This window comes from Phaseolus vulgaris, chromosome 7 (genome assembly GCF_051622355.1).
Source record: "Phaseolus vulgaris cultivar YP4 chromosome 7, ASM5162235v1, whole genome shotgun sequence".
NCBI lineage: Eukaryota > Viridiplantae > Streptophyta > Magnoliopsida > Fabales > Fabaceae > Phaseolus > Phaseolus vulgaris.
Window position 1 is genome coordinate 54,246,665 of NC_143504.1, and position 23,578 is coordinate 54,270,242.

At 32.8% G+C, this 23,578-nt stretch overlaps 4 protein-coding genes across 33 annotated transcripts; 2 read left to right on the plus strand and 2 right to left on the minus strand.

Moving 5' to 3' along the window:
• Positions 1–249: 249 nt before the first annotated feature.
• Positions 250–3,326, minus strand: LOC137830286 (FKBP-like peptidyl-prolyl cis-trans isomerase family protein). Of its 3 annotated transcripts, none has more exons than XM_068637536.2 (4): positions 2,875–3,326; positions 2,318–2,440; positions 1,910–2,026; positions 250–913 (listed from the first exon to the last, which is right to left on the minus strand). In XM_068637536.2, exons 1-4 carry the CDS (start codon positions 3,244–3,246, stop codon positions 791–793), a joined length of 735 nt encoding a protein of 244 aa, XP_068493637.1. In that variant the 5' UTR covers positions 3,247–3,326; the 3' UTR covers positions 250–790. The 3 variants fall into 3 exon arrangements, with proteins under 3 accessions (XP_068493637.1, XP_068493638.1, XP_090161465.1); XM_068637537.2 differs by having other exon boundaries at positions 250–902; positions 2,875–3,300; XM_090305339.1 differs by having other exon boundaries at positions 2,318–2,417; positions 2,875–3,297.
• A 2,899-nt stretch (positions 3,327–6,225) lies between these two features.
• LOC137830290 (putative phytosulfokines 6) lies at positions 6,226–7,233 on the plus strand. Its single transcript, XM_068637549.2, has 3 exons — positions 6,226–6,412; positions 6,499–6,572; positions 6,921–7,233. The coding sequence occupies exons 1-3, from the start codon at positions 6,316–6,318 to the stop codon at positions 7,026–7,028; spliced, it is 279 nt and encodes a 92-aa protein (XP_068493650.2). The 5' UTR covers positions 6,226–6,315; the 3' UTR covers positions 7,029–7,233.
• LOC137830287 (polyadenylation and cleavage factor homolog 4) lies at positions 6,859–15,907 on the minus strand. 28 transcript variants are annotated; one of them, XR_011084195.2, is made up of 11 exons: positions 14,990–15,863; positions 13,507–13,608; positions 13,062–13,316; positions 12,442–12,561; positions 11,901–12,356; positions 11,115–11,153; positions 10,794–11,015; positions 9,426–10,613; positions 9,063–9,101; positions 8,442–8,504; positions 6,859–7,138 (listed from the first exon to the last, which is right to left on the minus strand). XR_011084195.2 is itself a non-coding variant. In XM_068637546.2 (9 exons), exons 1-9 carry the CDS (start codon positions 15,383–15,385, stop codon positions 9,090–9,092), a joined length of 2,790 nt encoding a protein of 929 aa, XP_068493647.1. In that variant the 5' UTR covers positions 15,386–15,863; the 3' UTR covers positions 8,545–9,089. The 28 variants fall into 28 exon arrangements, 12 of the variants coding, with proteins under 12 accessions (XP_068493647.1, XP_068493646.1, XP_068493645.1 ...); XR_011084194.2 differs by having other exon boundaries at positions 8,442–8,543; XR_011084193.2 differs by having other exon boundaries at positions 8,442–8,501; positions 10,794–11,153; positions 14,990–15,865.
• A 4,696-nt stretch (positions 15,908–20,603) lies between these two features.
• On the plus strand, positions 20,604–23,347 carry LOC137830291 (Ribosomal RNA processing Brix domain protein). The gene is made up of 6 exons (XM_068637550.2): positions 20,604–20,799; positions 20,881–21,084; positions 22,128–22,373; positions 22,460–22,702; positions 22,795–22,860; positions 22,998–23,347. The coding sequence occupies exons 1-6, from the start codon at positions 20,731–20,733 to the stop codon at positions 23,112–23,114; spliced, it is 945 nt and encodes a 314-aa protein (XP_068493651.1). The 5' UTR covers positions 20,604–20,730; the 3' UTR covers positions 23,115–23,347.
• Positions 23,348–23,578: the final 231 nt, after the last annotated feature.

Below are 23,578 nucleotides of genomic sequence, written 5' to 3' on the forward strand. Positions count from 1 at the left end.
CGTACCTATTTAGAGGTATTTTTCTTGTTCTCCAATTTGCTTACTCCACATGTTGCTACATTCTTATTCTAATACAGGGGTATAAGTAGAAGATCCTCCAATATTCAAGTCACTAATTGAGGGTGATAATTGCAAGTAGGGTAACTAATTGCTGATAATAAGAAGAAAAAAAAACTGCTGCAGTACACCACCGTAGCAACCTTTTCCAGCATGAGGGAAGAGCTCCTAATTACCAACTTAGAAATCAAATCAGACCAAGAAGAAGACCTCCCTTAGATGAAATACACAACATTGTTTCTAAAAAATATCAACACACTGCTTATGTTTAACTATACAAAGTTTACCAATAGGAACTACAAGCAATCATTCAATAATTGAAGTCAAATGCAACTTTCACAGATCAAGTTCAAGTTATCAAATGCAAAGGATTTGTTCCACCTTTCTTCAAAAGCCACATGTCATTCATATGAAGGAGAAAATCTTCCAAAACAGCCAGCCATATTGCTGTGAATTTGACGTTATTGGTCACCATGATCATAAGTCTAAATAACATCTCATTTTCACCCTTCAGTTTTCCACCTTTCCATTTTCACTCTTAGGAAGTATGAGGAATTTGAGGGAATATTATGAGTCCACTTCAAAACTAATAATTACATAGCAGACATCATGATATAACTGCATAAACTATAATAGACCAAAACCAATATGTTATGGAATGCCAAGATAAGTTTTTATCTTTGCCAATAATGATAAGAGTATATAGCTGATTGCCATGCTGTATTTGTTGACTTCACAGATGCCTCACGCTAACCAGCTCAATATCAAATATAACTGTTCCTAAAGTGGAGCCTTCTCCATTTGCACGGCGAGTTGGATTAAAAATGGTAGTGAACAACCTCTGCCTGTCAAAGAACTTTTGTTTTGGAGGAGGAAGGTTGAAGGAATACGACACAAATTACTATAAGAACAATATAAGAACAAACTAAAGAGATTAACAATACAACAATCAATTAAGTTGTTCACCATACAAAAAGGGACAAAAGAAAAGTGGATCATTATTTTTTCAACATCAATTGGGATGATATTTATATTTCATACAGCAACTAGTAATCACTTCATTTAACATGTATAACTTCGCAATGTCAGAAAAAATAAACACAAGATATAACATGGCATGTTACATATTAGGACTTAAGCACAAGAGGAGAGTCTAACTCAAAAAAACTAGTCTATTAGGTGGGAGAGCCTCACTTCAAGTAATTCAAATGAGACTCTAACAGTAAATTCCATACTCTGTGTTAGATAAAACTCCTTTTAACATCAGTGTAGTGTCCCCTTTTTTTTTTGTTTCGGTTTTCCTTTTATAACCCAAAGGAATATTAGATGGATATTTTATCTTTTATCAGTAATAAGAAGTATGAGCCAGGTAGGTTGTAAAAGGAAATTGTTAAAAATCTGTTATTGGTACTGTTTGGTGCATAACAACAAAATTATTGGATAACAAGTGCGCATCATTATGTTATATATTAATTGTAATGATCCAACATATAAGGATGAGAATTTAAGCCTATCTCTAGTTCTTTCTTTTGTTTTAGGAGGCTGCTGCTTTGGCCTCGAATCAGAGTCCAACATTATAAGACATTGTAACACAGCCATAGGGTGCATGGTGTGTCCTGCATATGTTTCAGGGAGGTGTTTTTAGTGCTTATATTCTTCAAGGGGGTAAAGAAAACATAGCATCATCAGCAATTAATTAAAAGGTAATATTGGAGATAGATGTTTACTAGTTTTCTCTGCAATCCTTGGTCCAACAGCAGAAGAGAGTATTGCAAGAAGATTACTTTGAAGATATGGTGTACAAGTACAAGCATAAACATGCAATAAGTTTGGAGCAGAAAAAGTTTCTTACATTAGGTGGGATTGGCTCTTGTGATGTGTTTTGGTAACCAAGTGATGGGGGTATGATGACTCTACGAATACCTCCTACTTTCATCGATCTCACTGCCACATCAATTCCAGCAATAACCTACACATAACATTTGATTCAGATATGACATGCATAGGATATAAATATATAATTTAATTACAAACTTTGAAGAACATTCATATAGAAGTTAGTTTTACAATCCATCCACAAAAAACTTGAGCGGCAGTTTCACAAAATGTAAAGATCACAATTATAAATTTAGGTAGTGAAGATATTTTTCTTTTACTCAACAAAAACATGAGAACATGAACATTAAAATAGTAATAAAACACATTTTGACATTTGTAGTGTTACTATATTCTGTCAGGCTATCTCCCTTCCCTTCTATACCTTGCCAGAGCCAAGGACAAAGACAAATGGACTGGGATCGCCATTGTCATCTTTGTGGTCATAGGTTGAGTCAAAGCGCCATCCCTGCTTTGCTCCCAGCCTCCCATAGTAGTGAATTGCAACCTTCAAAATAAGAACAACATATTTACAATGTTAACCGAGCCATAATAAATAAAATAAATTCAAGAACTTAACATGTTTATGCGTTGATTATTCTACACATATAATGCTACGAATTATCTTACACTGGCAACAAAGTAAATGCATCATGGCATAAAGCCAGCCATAGAAAATAACAAATATTATCACCACTAGAGGGTTTTTATACTATTAACCAATGTAAAACTATTTTAAATATACTTTTTTGAAGTTAACAACTTAACATGTATGAAAATAACTTCAATCATGAGTTGATAGCAATGTAAAAACTTTATATTATCAATGCTTTCTAATTCAAATTAAATTCATATATCATGTAAAATTAAATGAGAATAAGAATTGCAAATATGAAAGATTGGGAAGTGTTAATATTATAGATGTGAAAAGGGGAGAAATACCTGGTCCCCATCTGAGGGAACTTCACCTGAACCATCAAGGAGGTCCAAAGCCTTAACTCCACCTGAATCGGGGATCTCAAAGAACTTTGACAGGGGGAGTTTTGAAGAAGAAGAAGAAGGAGTGGGAGAGGAAGAGGAAGAAGGAGGAGAAAGTGAGAAGATGAATGCAGAGAAAGTGGTGGAGATGAGAGAAAGAGAAAAAGGTCTTCTTGTTGTTGAGGATGATGGTGAAGAAGTTGCAAGGATGATATTACATGGATATTTTGTGAATGGCAAAGGGCCACAGACACGTGTGGCACTTGCAGAGACACAGCAATGTATTATCGGCTTCATTTTCTTAGTTGTCAAAACAACGAACAAGTTCTTGAACATCTTGTTCCATAGCAAATCGCATTTCTATAGTACTTTTTTCTTTTTAATTTTGTTGGAAACAAATCTTTATCCTCAACACTAAAAAACTTTCATTTGTCCGTTATAATAATAATATGATAATATTTTTAATTAAAAAATAAAATTAATATAATTAAAATATTAATTTATTAAGTTATTAAATGGGTGTATTTACTATTTGGAGTGTGAAAGTATCATCACTGAATTTTCTTGACTTGGAAAAGAGACATGCCATTAAAGTAAGAAATTTTCACTTATATAAGGTTGTTATGATTTGTAGAGATAATATGATTTTTATTTTATTTTTAGGTCAGAATTTAATTTTTGGAGAGCTGAGTTCTGACATTTGATCAGCTGCCAAAACTAAATTATGACCTCTATTTTGTTTTTTTTTTCTTTAAAAAATAGTGGAATTGAGAAAGAAGTAGGGGGGGAATTAAATTATTAATGGTTTTAAATAAAATAATTTGAGAAAAAAATGGAATAAAAGTGTAGAAATTTATTTTTTTTAAAGTGAACTTGAAAAAGGTAATTATATTTAATAAGTGTGTAGGATATAATTATTTAAACAAGCAAAAAATTATAAATAAATAATTTTAAATAGATTTATTTTAAAGAAATTTAAATTAGAAATATTCATAAATAAGAAAAAAAATAGAAAAAAAATGAAGAATTATAATTAAGAAAGTAATAAAGTATGTGATATAATTGAATTTATTGAGTTGTAAAATGTATTTTGATTTTAAAAAATAAGTGTGTGTAATATATTAATATAGAGAATAAATATTTAAAGAAATAATTATTTAAAAATACATATATTTTAAGAAAATATAAATTAAAAATATGTAAATAAGAAAAAATTATGAAGAAGAAGATGAAAGATTGAATTGTAAAAGAAATATTACTTATTTCAAATGAAATAATTTGAGGGGAAAAATTGAAATAAAAGTGTAGAAATTTAAAAAAAAAAGTTGAGAAAAGTAATTATATTTAGACATATAAATACGTGATAATCCTAAGAAATACTCATTAAACTCTATATACTCACAAATCTTATACTCACAAATCTTAAAGATTCTTAGCCAGAGAGTTTTTTGTCTGTGAATTTTTCTTCTTTCTTTGTGATAGGTCAATATCACAGAACTAGCTCAATTTGCAAAGAAATCAACTTTTTTTTCCACCTCGGACCCTCATACCTATTTTTGGAAAACAAAAATATTTTAGTAAGAAAAAATAATTTAGATATTTAGATATAAGGTAACAAATAAATTAATTAAGAAGTAATTAATTGGATGTAAAAGTTAAAGAAATTTATTTTCAGAAAACCCAATATTTAGAAGTAATTATGTAGTCTTTTTTTTAAGAAATAATTGTTAATAAATTATTTAATTTATAAAATGTTATGATATATAATTTTTAAAAATTTGTAAATGTAGAATATTGGAGAAGGAAATCATGATGATTTGGTGTTCAATTAATTTAAAATTGAAAGTGCTAAAATGGATTGCCATTGTCAATAATTTTGTTTACTTAAAACATTATTATAAATATATTACCTCTAAAATAATTTAAATTGTGACAATCAATCGATTTTGTGAGTAATGGTTCTAAATTAAGGTCATGAATTCAACTCAAGGAATGAATCATTGCTAAAGAGATATGCTTGGAATTTACTCTCTTATAACTTTAAGGTTGTCCTTGTGAATTTAAGAAGTGAGATCTATTAAATAAAGAGTTGAATAAAGGTCATTTTAAGTAATCAATGTAACTTCATCCAATCACATAAAATGTATGTGAGAAAATATTCTCCTACTATTCCTAGCTGTCACAAGTGGCATCAATAGCATTTGTTTTTCAAGAACAAGAATTAATCATTTTGTGGCAAAAAATTATTCATGTCTTAACTAACCTTCAATTTTGGGTTGAACAAGAACATTAAATAGAATCATGTTCGATTCACATCACTTCTCCTTTGCACCCCTTTACATTCCTTGTACACTACTGAAATTACTTTAGCAGAAAAAGGTGAAGAATGAAAAAAAATGAACTTCTTTTTAGTGATGTGAAGTCCTCCAAATAAACATGTACAGGTTGTGCTTTATTAGAGCATGCCCCACCCATTCTTGCACAGTTTTTGTTTTTAAGCTAAGCTTCGCACGACAATAATTGTTCTCATAATAACTATATTTCTGTATTATGGTAGTCAATGAGTTGGTCCCTTTTTTGGTTGTTAATAATCAGATGATTAGTGTATGAAAATCAGCTTCTATTATGTTACCTTTTAGACTTAAGAATGATATTAGACCTTTAAACCACAGAAATTTGTAGCTTTTTGTTGTCTATTATTTAGCCAACTAGAACCATTGTGAACATTTCTAAATAAACACATTCCCAAAAGTGCGTGGAAGTTCTGAATTTAATTAAGAACTGGTTTCACATTACAGGCTTTTCGATAGATAGGACTAAAGTAAAGTTTAGAGTGCTTTTATGAGCAGATAAGAATATAATGGGAGATTGGTGGTCTCTGAAGATGCAAAATAAATACGTGTTGGTGATCTCATGCTGTCATATTTCATTTTTTGTATTTAAAAGATGCGAAGGAAGTGCTAGTAAGTCATCTTTCATTGTTGGGTGTGATCACTTTAATTCGTTTTGTTTTGTAGCTCCGTTTCGGACCACAATGAAAATGACAATCCTTATTCTCCTGTGTTTTCATGCTGAGAAAAACGGTGGGTCTGCACACCGAAATGATGCGATGCTCTTATCACATGAAGAATGAAGAGGCTACTACGTATATGAGCAAGGTTGGTGTCTTTGTTGGTTTTGAGTTAAAGACAAAGACGGTAAATGGGTAGGGCCCATGAAGGTGCTTCTAATTCATGGACTATTAGGGGGGTCACCACGTGACTCAAACCCTCCTTAAACAGCTTTATTGCAAACCTTTTCATTTATTTATTCCTTCTTCCACTTTCTTTGCTGCATGCTTGCTTGCTTACTTTCTCTTGCATTCATCCCTCTCTATTGCTCTCTCACTCCCTTAATATTCAACCAATGAAGCAACACATTGCTTTGCTTTTCTTTCTTCTCCTTCTTTCCTCCTTCCAAGCTTCTGCCCGTCTCCTTCAACCACCCAAAGCTCCAAGACAAGGTAAACTACATCACATGCTGTATTACATTATATTCTATTTCATGTCTTTGTCTTTGTTCACCTGAGGTTGTAACAACTTTATATAGGTGAGAGGGAAGTGGAGGTCAATGATAACGCTATTTCTCAGTCATCCCTTCAGCTAAATGATGATATGGAAGAAGTAAGAACACATGTGATGTTTAACCTATCTCCTCCAATTTCTCATACAGAGTTTAAAACCAAAATGAACTTGTTTACCTGATTCATTGCCTTCATGGCCTGTAAAATATTTTCTGTTTATATTTCTATCCTCACTTTGAATTATAACAATGTATTGGTTTCTTGTAATTTGTTTTCTGTTTTCAAAAGTTATTACGAAAACAAGGGAAAAGAGTTCTGTCTTTTGTTTTCACTTTCTGTTCACTATTTTTTTGTAGACTTTTTTAAACAAATGAAAACATGAAGTATTTCTCCAAACCAAACGCCAATAGTTTAATTGCTCTCTTGGATGTTATTTCATTTCATACAGTTAATGGGTTCAGAGGAGTGCAATGTGAAGGATGAAGCCTGCAGTAGCAGAAGGATGATGGTGGACGCCCACTTGGATTACATCTACACACAATACCACAAACCTTGAATTAATTGAACTTGAACTTTTGTTCAAAGGCAGAGTATTAAGTATGAGTCCCTAAGATAAAACCAATAAAACCATGTTCTGTTTTTCCGGGATCTAAGTTGTGCCTGTCCCTGAAAATGAAAAAGGAAATAATTAATTATATTAGCTAAGGATAGACGGTGAATCATCAAATAAGGTTTTCGGGATACAACTTTTCCATGATGAATATGTCTATTCACAAATCATAAACGTCTAATATTATTTATATAATTATTCCTACATAACTATGAGTAGACAAGACCATCTTGTTCACTTTGCCCAAACTAAACTCTAAGCTAAAATGCTTTTTAGTCTTTGAATCACAGTTTTGTAATTTTAATTTCTCAGGAGTTTCAGTTCCAAATCTACCTATTCAGTTTCGCAAATGTAGTAATTATGCAATTTTAGTCTCTTGCACTAATAGCACATTGTGAAATGTTAGCATCCCAGTAGAGTTGACATCTTAAATTTTCATCAATTACATGCCATCACATAAAAAATCTATAAAAGCAAGAAAAAAATACAAGTAACTGACAAATAAACTAATATTGTAAAATTTGTACAAAATGGTAAAATTAAAATTGCACAAGTAATCGGATACCGAAATACAATTAATACAAAGTATTTTCCATATTAGCACTCTGGTGACCATGAGTTCATCGAATTTCAGTGACAAGTCCATTTACTCGTGTTGTTTGTATAAAAGAAGGATTTGTAATTCTATAGCCCTTGATGTAACAACAACTTGTCACGAAAAATGGAACACTAAACCTTTTCTTCTTTTCAAGGAAGGTATGTATGTAATTAGGATACCTTATCCCTCCAAAAACCCAAATTATAATTGTTAGACCTTACGAAGTTGAGTGCCCATGAACAATAACCAGTTGATGTTGCATCTGCCACAAGCACCACTAGTCCAATGTTAAGGGGAACACGTTGAAATATGCAGCCAATAGGTTAAAAAAATAACATAAAATACCATTGAGGTATATCAGTTAATGAGTGTATTTCATGACACAATACATAATTGAATAGTTTCATTAACTCCTTAATTAACAAGATTAGCACATGGATGACTAATGAATCCTCTCCAATAAACATTTTGATTTGTTTTTTAAATGTTTTCACACGAACACATCACCTCACATGCGACTCAGTCATAGTTAGAACATGTGCTGAAAGTAAAGCATAAAAAAAAACTGAATATCAACTCTTGTGCAACAAGGAATAGGGAGAAATTTGACAGTAGCAAAAATAAATGACAACAAAAGCAAAACGCAAAAAAAATGCGTTGCAGAAATTTCTTGCACAAAAACATACAAATGCTGTGCGAATACCATTCATTAAGTACATAATTCGCTAACTAAATGCTGGGGGGTGAAAAGGCGTATTTACCTAGCAGAATCAACGTTAAACAATAAAGGCTCAGCATCCAAATAGGAAATGTACATCTTTCTTCTTTATTGAACACCAAAAATGAAAAACTCAGTCAGTACTCTGCAAGAAAAATACAAATCAACATTCACTATTGTTCATAGAACTGAAATTTATAACATTAGGAAAGCAATGTCCCGGTAGAAAGTAACACTGCAATTCCGAAACCCCTAGCAAAGGACCGGGTGTAAGGAAAACACACAAGGGAATCAGAATAGTTGGAATTCATATGTGATACAGAGAATGCCATCCAACATTTGGATAACTACTATGACCATAGTGCTTTGCCCCATATTACAACCAGATGTTGTTTAAAAGGAAAAAAATCCACTTCAATAAGCAAAATGAAGTACTGCAACCACATCAATGAGCAAAAGTTGAGGTGCAAAAGCTAACGCACTTTATACACTTTGAACACCAAGGAATTTCCTCTTCCTTCCTGGGTGCAAAAGAAACTAAAGAAAACAAAAAAAAAAGGTGCACAAAATTTGTTTGACACCTCTAGAAACCAATTAGAGAAACAATTTAGCATTAAGAGCCATCAGATTTGATTAATTCAAAGTAAACCTTTTGTTCCCTCACCTTCTAAGCTCTTGCTACAAACTTGATTTAATCCTGCTCCTGCAAAATGTAACAGATGACATTATCAGAAATAAAAGTCCTTCAATTTGAAGTAAGCAAATAATGGGGAAAAGGTCAGAATAATTAAAAGGAAATAACAAAACAGATTTTTTTTAACTTGAGAAACACAGAACCTAGGACAATCATTTGAAATGGTCTGGTAACAGGGCAAGTTAATTTTCAATGCTCAACTTCCACTGATATATCAGAGCATAGCAACCATAAATTTAACGAGACCCTCTTTCAAATAGGAAAGGTATGTTACATTGAACTTAAACCAGAAAACCTCGTTTCTGTCCACATACATCAAGTAATAAGTCTTACCATCTCAGGGACACTAGAAATCAAGTTATCTGATAAGCAATTTGCATGAATGATAGGACCCCTTCCTGTACTCGTATCTCCAAATCCCATCTCACTGTTGCTATCAGAGTTAGCAAAGTAAACAGCTCCTTTGAACATCCACCCCCCACTTTCCTCACAGTAAAAATCTTCAAATAGCTCACCGCACAACACACACAAGCACTGGTTTTCATCTGCTGCTACAACAGTAGCATCTTCTTGACTTCTGTCTGCTTCATTGCCATATGTATCTACAGAATCAGCCTCATTCTCTGATACACATTCAGCCTTGCCAAAAATCCAGTCACTTGACTTAAGATACCATCTCGATGCCTTAGTTAAACCATTATCTTCTCTATCCCTTGTGGCATGCCACTCCAAGTGTCTATTTAACTGTTTCTGGAATCTAAGTCTAAAGCCACAAATGCTGCAATGATGTGGAAGATCATCAAATAAACCACTAATTACAGATGAATGGAATTCTCGTAACACATCAAGCTTAAACTCAAAGCCAATGAGATTTACAACTCCTGGGCTGGTTGATTCAGACAAGGATATGGGTGTTCTTGCAGTGTCATCAACATCATCTTTGATAGAAGGGACCGGAACAGCTGCAGAACCAGAAGCTGAGGCCACAGGCAAAGAGTTACCGGTGGTAATGCTATCGCTTTCTTCTTCCAACCGAGTCAGCAACTCAGAGGGCACCTTAGTTGTTGATTCTTTTTCTGCAGATATCAAGCCTTTTGCAACTAAAGAGCTTAAAAGATTAGCAATTGGATTCAAGGTATTATTGGCATCACTTGTCTGAGCTGAGGCACTGCTGACATTAGAGGATGCAGGTGGTAGAGTAGATAACCTAGGCGGTTGTCCAACCTTTCTTTGAGGTATTTTTGAGAGAGCAGGTGAATTATCACTGGAAGGACCTAATGATGATGGTAATGCAATTGTGGACACTGAAGAAATTAATGTGGCAGGGGAAGGACCACCTGTTCGTGAAGGTCGAACACCTAATCGAGTTGGAAGATTCCCTGTACTCGTGCTACTTTTAGTTTCTCTGGCTAAAGAAACTTTTGACACAGGTGGCTTCTCAGTCTTAATAGTAACCTCATTGTGAGAAGTGCCAAATTGCTGCTGATGCCTTGCCTGGAAAGTCATTGAAGAGAATGGACCCTGCAAATTTTTCAGTTGTGATCTTTGTAAGTTACCATCCTGAATATTAAGAGGAAGGGCAGTTGAAGAATCTTTAATATAGTGGCTCTGTAGACCTCCCAGAAATTCAGATGCCTTATCAGTCTGGGGAAGGTCTTGCTCTGCCAGATTTTGCAGAGGATGAGAATAGTGCACACTTACTGGCGGTGATGGAGACCTCCGTCGCAAAGGTGACTGTCCAGAAGGGTTTTCATCTCCCAAAGAATGAAATGGTCCTGCAACTCCTGGCAATCCTATGGATGCATTTGACAGGAAAGGCCGATTCCCCATCCTGGCAGTAGAGGCACTTGTACTAGACGGTGTGGACACAAATCTGCTCAACTGACCAGCCTTCCGATCCAACTCATCAATAGAGTGCTGCTCCTGCAATTTCCATGATATTGATGAATGATGCTGAGATGCAGGAAATCGTTTCTTTTCATTGGCTTGAGATTCAATGGCTATTTCTCTATTGGCATTTACCACAAAAGGATTTCTGACTTGGTTCCGATCTTCAACTTCCTGCACACAAAAAAAAATATATATTATATTTATACAACAATTAATGTGCATAGCTACATAATGTTAAGAATGCAAAATGACCAGGAAAAAACCAGGGTTATTGTATTAACTGGTTAGTGAGTAATTTAAGGATCTGTGTTTCTAGGGATTTGGAGTTTAACTGACGGTAATTAGAAAATTAGGGTCAGGTTGTTTGGGTCCCAGAGTCCTGGGATGTGTGATTCCAATTCTAGGTACAACTTCGTTTCTTTTACTTCTTTTTATTGGGATTTTAAGAGTCCTTTAAGCTTGGTTTGTGTATCAATTAGAGTGTCCTGGCCACCTACAGTTGGCATATTATTTCATCCCAAAACAGAATTTTATGAAGAATTTTTCAACCAAATATTGGTTTTCAATACCATCCCTATGAATCTAACAGAAATCAGCTTGTGAGATGAGTGTGACAGTTGTCTCCCAATATATACTTTTTTCAGGCTTTATCTCTGGTCAGAGTAAGAATTGGGTTTTTCCTAGTACAACCCCTCATGCCCAGCACTACTGGACTTGGTGCATAGATAATATGGTAGGTAACCCCTATTTTTTAATGAATCTATGATAATTTTAGAAAATAGATTTGAGCCTAATCAACAAGCTTGTGAGATGCGGATTGTTGTTCATTTATACTCTCTTCAGGCTTTATCTCTAACCATTTCCCAACATATTTTGCATCAATTTGATAGCCAAACCACCAACTACCACCAAGCTTACCAAATTATCATCATCAGCAGTCCAAGCATCTTTGCTCAAGCTGCTAACAATAGATGTACCATGACCAGTCAAGCCAGAGTTCATCTCATCCCATGTGTACTCCTCTTCCTCAGAATTTTTCCAGCTATTTGAGATCACACTGCTCTGTGTGCTTGTTATTTTTTGTGCTGGTTGATGATGTGTATCCAAAATCATGGACTTTGGTGCTTCAGTATTCAAAAAACTATACTTGAGACTCAAACCATTTCTTTGTCCAGGCATGGTCCCCGCAACAACACCAGATTTGTTGTACCAACCTTTGTCATGTCCTGACTCAGTCACCCTACCACCAGGTCGGCTGATACCCAAGCCCAAATTCCTTGAAATATTGGAACCAAATTCATTGCTTCCATAGGATGCACCAGTGCTCTTTTCCGGAACAGAATCATTGAATGCATCTCTTCGAGCACGATCATTCTGCAATGTAGATTATCACATTAAATTATGACAACTGACAGTGAATGGAATAAGGGGAAAGAAACTTTACTTCACGTGAACTGACATTAACAGTAACATTAGGATCCACCCATGGTCGTAAAACACCTAAGGTTCTACCAGGCATCTCTAGGTCATTATTTGAGTTTGAAATGGCTCCAGTCATATCATCAACAACTCCTTTAGTCTTCAAGACAGAAAAAGTAGATGCCAAAAGAATTAAGCACTAGAAATGTGAAATAAGAAAGGATGTGGCAACTTAAAGTAACACGACAAAATCTCTTTTGGTATAACAGTTAAATTATCAGCTCTGCAAGGCCATCATTGTATGGATAATATCTACAGAACAGTGACAGTTAGCTCTCTAACAAACTCATCCCAACTGGGGGGAAGAGTTCAATGTTTCCAAGTTTATGCATCTAAGCTAGAGTTGGTTGACTAGATGTATAAAGTGCAGTTGTCTACGATATCCCACAGGACATATTGTCCGTCAAAAAAGTGTTAGTGATAAGTGTTAAGGTGTGTCAATTAATCCATATGATATATCCAAATCCATTTTCATCAGGGAATGAATTCATATCCAATTCATCACAACATAAATTCTGAATTTGTATCTTGATCTATCCCAAACAAATCAATGTTTTAAAACTTTAAAAGATAAATTTGAGGTGCAATCATTTCACCCACCCTGCTGGACTGCTGTAGACGTTGCCTTTCTAAATACTTGGGATTAACATGGATACTATGAGGTGGGCGTTGTGACTGTGAATCACTCCTGAGTGTAGCAGAAGCAGATGAGCCATTGACTGCAGAAGTGAAGCCTAATTCTTTCTCAATAATCTGAAGGGTCTGAGGAGGAAAGACTCCTTTCCAAGTTCCGAAAAGATGTCTCATACTTTGATGGACAGAAGGATCAACCTGTCTGTATGCTTTGCAGAATACCTAAAATGTAAAGGAGAATTAGAAACTATCGCCTTAAAAATAGACATCTAAATCCAGAAAGACATGCAGCACTTGAGTACTTGCATAACATAACTACTTAACATATTCGCCATATACAAGTAAAAGATGAAGATTACAAGAGAGGAAAAATGAAATCAACAACAGGCTAAAAGAAGAATAAATGTCTAACCTCAGGTAGCCTGGCAGCAAAGTATTTTATATAATCCCGCCCAATATTCTTAACAATACTGTCTAAGAGATAAAGTGATGGCAGCTTTTGATCACTAGGAACCTGGAAATTCATTAACACAACTTATGAAAAAAGACCTTTTTTAGTATTACAAAAAGAATAATGACCAAAAAACAAGAAAAAAGACAGCCTGCACGTGTAAAGTAACAGAAACTAATATATACTGGTCGCACTTGAAAAATAGCAGTAAATAAAATTAAAATCCACAAATAGTATATCAACAGCAATTGGGTCTAAAGTTACATAAAAGTTTCGCTAAAATGTCACGACTGTTCAAAATTGTTAGTTATTTCATTCCTTAGTTCTAGTTGCCTGTAACAGTCAAGGTCTTGTAGTAAGGAGACAAATAACAAAAGTAAACAAAAACAGGATAAATATTTTATTGGCCATTTTGATCATATGTTGCCCTTCATGGAACAAGTGCAACATATAACAAAAGTCTTAACAATGTACAAGATGTATTACAGTAGTCTTCGGAAACTCAAGAAATATGAAACGTCTTATCCACAATCTCCATTCCTATAAATTACATGTAACTTCCTCAATCAAAGCAAATCTACAAGTAGAAAAATGAAATGATAAAAATTACAATGTCTTTGTACAACTTGGCTATAAAACTTGAAACGATGCATTGGATCATGATCTACGGAGTGACAAAATACTGTGAAAGTACAATGTATATTACAAATATTAGAATTGGAGAGAGGGAGATGGACAGAGAGAACATTTATGAGATTGGAAACAGTGAAATGGTAATTTTTTTCCTCATATGATGTGTACACTTAAATTACTTTATAGATTCATCTTCCCCTGTGCATACTTAGTCAAGAAAATACCAGGACAACTGTGGTGTACCACTCTCTAATGATGCTGCTTGTCTGTTGCAAATGATTACAAAACTGCCATAATCTTGCAGATTGAAGAATGATAGCCTTTTTAACTTTATTTTTATTTTGATTGCAGAGCTCTCTCTATATACGCCAAACATTGAGTGGACCAATAAAATGAAATTGGAAAATTATAATAAAGCCCATATCTCCAAACATTTTTTTTCTCCTCCCGTGGCAACTGCAACTCTTTCCCAATCATCAACAACTTCTACAACAGTTACAACAGCTAAAAAACCACATTCCATAGCAAACATTACAATACTGCCGCTTTCTCGGAAAGACGCTGTACCACACTACATAACATAAGAAATGACGCCATTTATCACAATATCAGGAACACCAACATAATATCAAATCCCGTTTTCCTTTTCTATTCCAAGTATGTTACAACAATTTTCTATCAGGATCACCAACATAATATAAAATTCCTTTTTTTTCTATCCGTTCAATTCAATCAGCAATTGGCTACATATCCCTAACAAAACAACAATTGAACAGAGAAACAGCTGCACAGTACTATAAACTAAGTTCACCTCTAGAATGTTAGCACAAACAGTTGCTGCAATGGCCTTCTCCGCAGCTTGGTTCTCCCCTGCAATGATAGTCAAGTTGGTAATTATCGGTTTCGAGTTGAAAGTAAGTTCTGCAAGAGCTGCCTTATACTGAGTAACAAGCTCCTGAAATGGCAGTGGCTGGGGCTGATAACCGCCACCTCCAGCACCACCCCGGCGACCAAAATCATTGCTTTCAAGGTCTCTTTCGTTTGTTCTAAACCTTGCAGACGGTAACGTTGCAACCCCAGAAATCACTTGTAGCTGAGGAAACTGTCTCGCACCCGAATTCGGAGCCCGATCCAGCTCTTCAATCAATCGGGCCTTCTTGGGTCCTGGCTCTCGCGATCTATCGAACGGTCTACGCGAGTTCTCCATGCCCGCCAAATCAAACGCCTCAAAACTAAAAATAAAAATAAACCTAATCCTAACCCTAATTTACATACAATTGCGCGACAAAGATGTAGAAACTAGATTACAAGATGAAAATAGTATCTCTGTTATTGAATTCTTTACATCAAATCAGAAAAAATCAATATAAGCGAAGAAAAATTACAAAATTGAAACAAAAAATAAACAACTATAAATTACAATGATAACAGAACAAAACCCTAATTTCAGTTAGTACAACCGAATAAGAAGAAGAAGAAGAAAAAGAAAAAGAAGAGCGATAGAACAGAGAGGGTTGAAAATTTGTTTGTGTGTGTAAAGAGGAAAAGAAGGGTTGGATGAAATAAGAGTGTAAGAGGAAAGATGGTTTCTCAGTCAAAAGCTCCTTCCTTATATTTTCTCATGTTTTTCAAGGAGGAGGCTATTATAAATGGAAGGATTTCCTTATTAATTTCTGCTTTTGTCCATAGCTTCACTCCAAATTCTGTGTTTTTTTTATTTTTTGTTTTTTCACGTTTGAGATGGGGACACTTATGAATGGTTTACGTGAGTGACACCGTCTTCCACATATGGTGAAAATGGTGGGTTTTGAGTTTTAACAAGATAGAAATGGATAATAATGGAAATTGAAAATTTTAACAAGGTAAATAATTATGTGTCATTTTTAGAAATATAAGTAAAGTACGATAAGACAAAAAGAATGAAATACGGGACATCAAATATCAAGCTTTTGATCTAAGTGAAATTACATTACGTTCGTAAAGTAGTACGAATGAAAGTATATATATAGTTTGGAATCATTAAATCTCATATATCAAGAAAAAAAAAATTGGCTAATTTTCATTTCAATTTTAATTTACTATCTACTTTCTTTCTTTCTTTGTATTTCATCATTTATTTTCTATTTTATTATAGCTTGTTTTTACTATTTTAATAGCAATTCCTTAATTATGTTTTAAAGCATTATCCGGTAGTTTACACAATAAATTTCTCAAGCCAACCCAAAAATTTTAATTAATTTGAATTTAAAATTTCTTAAACTATAGTATTTATGATCCAACCCCAAAATTTTAATTAATTTGAATTTAAATTTTCTTAAACTAGTGTATGTAGGATTCACCCAAAAAAAATAATTAATTTGGATTTAAATTTTATTAAATTAGAGTATTTATATTTCTGGTTAGATAGGTTTGTCTATATTTTAATTTTGTCCAAAATTTTGATAAAGGTAGTTTAAGTTTATTTGTTAATAGAATATATTAATTGTAATATTACATATGGTTAAACTGTAAAACTTTAACAATATACCGCTATCACTTAAATGTTTATTTTACATAATATAAATTTTATGGAAAAAAAATATAATATAATGCTATAGAAATTTTTTATTTATTGTCAAAAAAAATTGAATTATTAAAATATAAATGTTTGGAAAACTATATATTATAAAAGAACAGTGCATTAATATGGTAGAATGACTCCGAAAATAATCTAAATTCATTCTAAAATATATAAAGTCTAATTGTCTCAAGGTTTTAGTGAAACAAATATTTCTTGATTTTCTTGTGTCAAGCCTTGAGGAATAGGTTGATCACATTTGTTGATTTCTTTTATCTTTAAATATTAGTTTACTGATCTTTTAATTAGTCTTTTTACATAGGTTTATCTTAAAAATTGTAAATTTATTACTCCTTTCGTATTATTTTATTGATTTGTTTGATGTTTTTTTTTTAGTTTTGATATACTCTATTTTATTTATTGTTGACTTTTTTTTTAAGGTTTTCAACGAAAATTGTGATTATTAACATAGTGTTGACGTCAATGTTTGACCCACCTGATTAAAGTAAAAAATCATCCAAAGTATTACACTTGTCATGGTGGCGAGTCTTAACTTAGTCCACTCGAATGAAATAAAAAATCATATCAACTATTGCACTTGGCATGGTCTTGAGTCTTAACTTGGTTCACGTGATTGAAGTAAAAAAACCATCACAAGAATTGTACTTGGCATGGTGTCGAGTCTTAAATCGGTCCACTCGACTGAAATAAAAAAATTATCCTAAGTATTGCACTTGACATGGTGTCATGTCTTGACTCGGTCCACTCGATTGAAGTAAAAGAATCATCCCAAATATTGCACTTGGCATGGTGTCGAGTTTTAACACGGTCCACTCGACTAAAGTAAAAAAAAATCATAAGTATTGCACTTGACATGGTGTCAAGTCTTAACTTGGTAAAGTAAAATTTCATCACAAGTATGACACTTAGCATGATGCTGAGCCCAAAGCTCAATCGATTACTACTAACAAAATTTCAATTACTTAGTTTATAAGGTCTCGACCTGAGGCTCGGGGCTTGTGGTGCGGGTTGTTTCCGATTAGTTAGCCTTTAAGATTTGTTCTGAGGTTGGGGTTTAAGGTGTCATAGGTTGAACCCGATAAGTTTTTAGGCTCTTGCGAATAGGATTAAAGTCAATATGAATGCAATCTTAAATAATAATAAACATTCAATATAACAATCCCGTTATTTTCTTCTCATATTATCATAATAACTGAAAAACGGAAATTAGCCTTGAACAAAAAAATTAACATTTAATATAAAAAAACAATGAAAATAAAATCGAATACAAAATAATGGATAAAACAGGTAATGCATAAAAGGAACACATATGATAGAAAAAAATCAGAAAAAAAAAAAAACTTACTAAAACAAGTATGTTTCAAACTATCAAAATTAATAAGGTAACATGTATCATGATTTTCCTTTTAAAATGTACAATTTTGTTAACAAAGTTTGAATTCACTATGTGATTCAAAAGATTTGGTAAGTTTGAAGTTAAATCTTATACATCACTCCTATATATAGTTACATTTAATTCAAACTTTTCTAAGTTTGCCATTTTAAATATATGTATTGTTGCAAAGGTCGTGGAAAGTAAGTTATAAGCAAATTTCAATGGTAAAGAAATGTTTTGAATTCTTACCTTCTTTTATTCAAAAGTGAGTGGATTTATTATCCAAAATCTAAAACCCTTTATTAAAATTCTAAGAGCTATTTCCATTTTTTAGTGGCCATGCTTGGATTTTGGTGCACATATAAAGACCATATTATTTTTTTATTGGAAGATGGTGTTGTGAATTTGGATATGGATACTTGATGCCTTAATTGCATTATTATATATGTTAGGGAAATATATTGAAAATCCTCAGGAGGGATAAGTTAATATATAAATTTTTATTTTATTAGTATGATAAATTTTGTGAAAAAAGTTATAATACTCTGTTAATAATCAAAGAACCTAAGCTATGATCCCTTGCAAGAAAATAAAAAAAAAATAAGATAAAGGATAGAAAAAAAATATCATGAATCTTATATTATTTTGGTTGTGTTTAAATTTCTCTATGAATTTATATATAATTTTAATCACTATAATTTTATGGGATTGTTCTACTATTTTAGATATTATAAACATATTTTGTATGTAAAAAATACAATCCATCAAATCTATAACCCTCTTGAAAACCAAGAATATCACTGGATCACGTAGAAACATATTACATAAAACATTAAACCCTATTAATAGAAAAAAATCAACTAAAAATCAAATGTGAGTGAAAATATATCCTTTGATGTGATAGATAATAAAAAAAATAAGAGCAAGAATTTATACAAATATATCAATATCTTCAATTTCAGAATTTTTTTTACAAATTTATGTTCTTAAAGAGTTATTGAGAACTAGAATAAATTAGTTGTAGTTTTGTAAGACTTGAAACTCTAGAAATATACATAAAAGGTTTTTATATAAACTAATCTAATTAATTATATTCAGTGATGATTAATGTGTTTTCAAAGACTTTTTATGATATTTTAATAAAATATTGAAGTTTTCTTAAAAGCACAGAATAAATATGAGATGCATAGAAAGTGGGCCGATAAATGCAAAACTTATAATAAACTTATTTAAATCGTCTGACTTCTTTTAAAAACCATGACAAAAACACAGAAGTTTTAAAAACTAGTATGGTCCTATAAATGATCCTACAAATGCAAATTACAAGTTAAGACACAATAAGGAATTGTATTGTACGAAAAATAGTCTTTGACAAAATCTTTAAAATAAAAATACATATTTTGAAAAAAATTAAAAAGAACATCCTCAATAGATATTAGTAAATTATTTTGTTATAAGAATATAAAAAAACAGTATGACACGAGAATTGGTTATGAAGAAAACAAACCAACATGCTCATGCACATTATTATCAAGCATCATCTAATCTAATGATATTCTTAGCAATAAAATTGTTAAAACTCAATCTAAACTTGATTTGATAGTCTAAAACACTAGATGAATTTGTAATATAAAGTTTAATAAACCCTAAACCCTAAAGTTTAATAAATAATAAATATGACTAAATATTAAAATGTTTTTTCTTTATTAAATTTTATTATATATATTTCATATAATCATTCACATATCTCTTAATATAACAATAAGTAACTATGTATAAAATAAACTGTGAATGTTATCATTAAATTTTTGTTAAGAAATAATCTAATAGCTATCGCCTATACTAAATAATAACCAATATATATATATATATATATATATATATATATATATATATATTATACCTTACTCGCATATATCAATATTCACCTTCAAAGTACTTACGCAAAATTTGCAGTAGTGCTTTTTAACATTGTGAAGGCTTGTTTTATTTATCTATTAAATTTGATTTAATATGTTTAAAAAAACATTTTTCCATACTTTAATCTTTTTATAACTTCTTTAATAACGATGAATCAACAATAAATAAAAAAATACAAAAATTATAATAAGTTTTATAAAAATTAAAGTTGAGGTCTTTTAACAGCATCATAAAAAAATATTAAATTACTTTTCCTATCTTTATATTCATGTAATTCATTCAAATTGATTTCTATATTATAAAAAGTATAGTTAAATTTCTCAATTTTTAAACAAGCATAATTTCGGCAAATTTTAAAAACCAAATTAAATAGGTTATAAAATTACACGGACAAAAACTGAATAAATTATATAATTCATTTTTTATTAACATATTTGTATGAGCTTCGTATGTAATGGAGATAATATTTTTTTGAATTCTGAATGAATCCCAATAGAACAAAGAAAAAAGAAGAAGAGAGAGTAGAAATTAAAATATAAAAGAGTAGAGAAAGAAAGAAAATAGGGTAAGGGTTTAGTTGAAGAGAAATAAAATAAGAAGGCAAAAACCCTGCGTCCTCTTCAAAACCCTAAAACGTGAAAGTGTTGTGCAAAAAACTGCATAGTCTCTATTCCTGGCGATGTTGGAAATTAAAACCGCCAAGACCCGCAGGGGCAAGCGGGAGCTCGAGAAGCGCGCCCCCAAACTCGTGAGTATTCATCCCTTTTTCCTCTCTCTCTGTTTCTTTTCCCTGAAAATCGTTTACATTTTTTGGGGAAATTTTTTGCAGGTGGAATCGGGGAAGAAAACGCTGATTTTGCATGGAACGAAGACCAGCGCCGTGCTGAACGCCGTGCTGGCACAGATTTTTCACCTGAAGAAGGACAACGCCGTCAAGTTCAGCCGGAAGAACGAGAACGTAAAGCCCTTCGAGGCCGGTGGCGAGACTTCTCTTGAGTTTTTTTCTCTCAAAACCGATTGCAGCATATTTCTGGTAATTACCCCCCGTTCCGTTAGGGTTTCGAGTATGTAAATGACTTGGATTTTAGTTATGTAGAGGATAGCCGTGATTGGTGAGATGATTGTTGTGTGTCCGAGTTTTTGTGTTATGGTAATTCAAGGCCTTTTTCTTCAGAAACATTTGTCAGTAAAATATGTTTTTATTTGATGATGGTAATGGACAGTCTGGATATGTTGCCTAACACGGTTTTATGTAGTATTTGGGAGGGTTGGGTTTTCGAATTTTCAAATAGAGTGATTGGGATTTTTTTTTGCTTAAAGACCACGTGTATCCTCCACCAGAGGCAATTCTACTCGAGCAGGATAAGAACACTGTGTGCCATAAACTCTCCTGCTTATTTGACATATGTATATCCATGATGCGTTTAATTAGTCTAGAGCTGAAATCTTTCATTTTTAACATATTTTGTATGGATAAGGCAATTTAGATCTCTAATTTTTCACATTCTTTGTTCTGTACTGGGTGTTTTTTTTTTAATTTCTGACATAATTTTGCATCTGTGAAAATACTGTTTAACAAAAGACTAAGTAAATATTACCAGTTTATAGAATTCAGAGAAGTGTAAATTGCGGAAAAGAGCGTGCTCAAGATAAAGATATTGCATCAGTTTTGGGATTAGAGTGTTCTCATGAGATCGTGTAAAGATGCAGTTTTTCTAACTGTCTGTCTAGTTGATCGTCAACTAAGTGTATTGGAAAGCATTGGAATGCACTGTAGTTTCTGCATAAACTTGATTTGATGTAAAAAAAATACCGAGAATGCATGTATCCAACATTCACACACACTAAAATTCTTTCATTTTTATGTGGTTTGAATTGATTTTTTTCTCATCTTGCTTGGAAAATATCCTATCGAAGTTCCCATCATTTTAAAGATTCTTTCAATTTGATTTCCAAACAAGTTGATTATATGTGTATGTGAATTTAAATTTACTTGAAAATTGAATTGTTCTCTTCAAATTCTCCACACAAACACTCCATTAAGGTTTTCCGGTTTGCTGTTTGTATTTTTTGCAGTATGGATCTCACTCAAAGAAGCGGCCTGATAACCTTGTTTTAGGGAGAACTTATGATCATCACATCTATGATTTAGTGGAGGTTGGTGTTGAAAATTTTAAACCCATGGAGTCCTTTAGTTATGATAAGAAGTTGGCTCCTAAGGAGGGGTCAAAGCCTTTTATTGTTTTTATTGGAGAAGGGTTTGAGGCTGTGGAAGAGCTAAAACATTTGAAGGAAGTTTTGCTTGAACTTCTTCGTGGTGAGGTGCGTTGCCATTGTTTTGTGTGGTCTTGCAGCATCACTTTTTCCTTTTGCTTATATTGGCCTAAATGATGTGATGGATTGTGCAGGTTGTGGAGAATCTAAATCTTGCCGGAGTAGACCGGGCATATGTATGTGCGGCCCTTTCTCCAAATCGGGTGCTTTTTACACACTGTGCATTGCGGCTGAAAAAGTCTGGCACTGTTGTGCCTAGGATGGAATTGGTAGAAGTTGGCCCTTCCATGGATTTTGTTATTCGTCGGCATCGCCCTCCTAATGAAGGTTTGAGGAAGGAAGCAATGAAAACATCAAGGGAGAAGCCAAAGAAAAAGGTTGGCTTCGTGTCCAAATCTCTTTGCTTTATCTGTCACTGTAAGATGAAACTACATGTCTAAATTGTGTACTTGCTCTGTCACTCTCACAGGAGAAGAATGTTAAAAGGGACGAACTAAAGGGAAAAATTGGAAGTATTTATATTCCAGATCAGAAGGTATATTTTCATTGTATCAACTGTTTTAAATTAGCTCCTTCAGCGATTTTTTTTTTAACGTGGCCTTTGCACGTTACTTTTCTTGTTCTGTCTTCTGAAAAATATCTAACCAACTGCAACAATGTGATTGCGCTTAGGTTGGAGAAACCGCTTTACCTTACAATGCAAAAGGAGTCAAGAGGGAGCGCCGAGAAGCCAAGCGGAAAAATGACAATGATGAAAATGCTCCGAAACGGAAGAAGGAAGATGCTTAATACTTATAAATTGCACCAGTTGTCCTTCCCTGGATCTGATTATAAAGTGATATATTATGTTAGTCTGCAAGCTTTTTAGGTGTCATGAATATTCATGATTTCCCCTTTACGGGGGTTTTGTCATCATTTTATTCACTGTATTTTTACCTTCATATTTTTGCCAAATTGAAATGCTGTTCTTTATCATCTAGTTTTATGAAATCATGGGTCGGAGCTTCTACTGTTTTATGAAATCAGTCTTTCATTTATATTCAGGTAGTGTTGTATTGTAGCATTTTATTGTTTGCAGCGATTCTTTGCAAGTGATATGTTATTTTTTTAAGTGGTCGTGAGCCAGTTTTGCAACCCAGAGTTACTGGATCTTATTTACATTCTCCCGTAGTTCTTCTACCCCGTGGAAAGTTTCCCACTTCAAATATAATTTTGTGAAACTTGTTTTGGGGTAAATTGAAAACTCAAGAAAA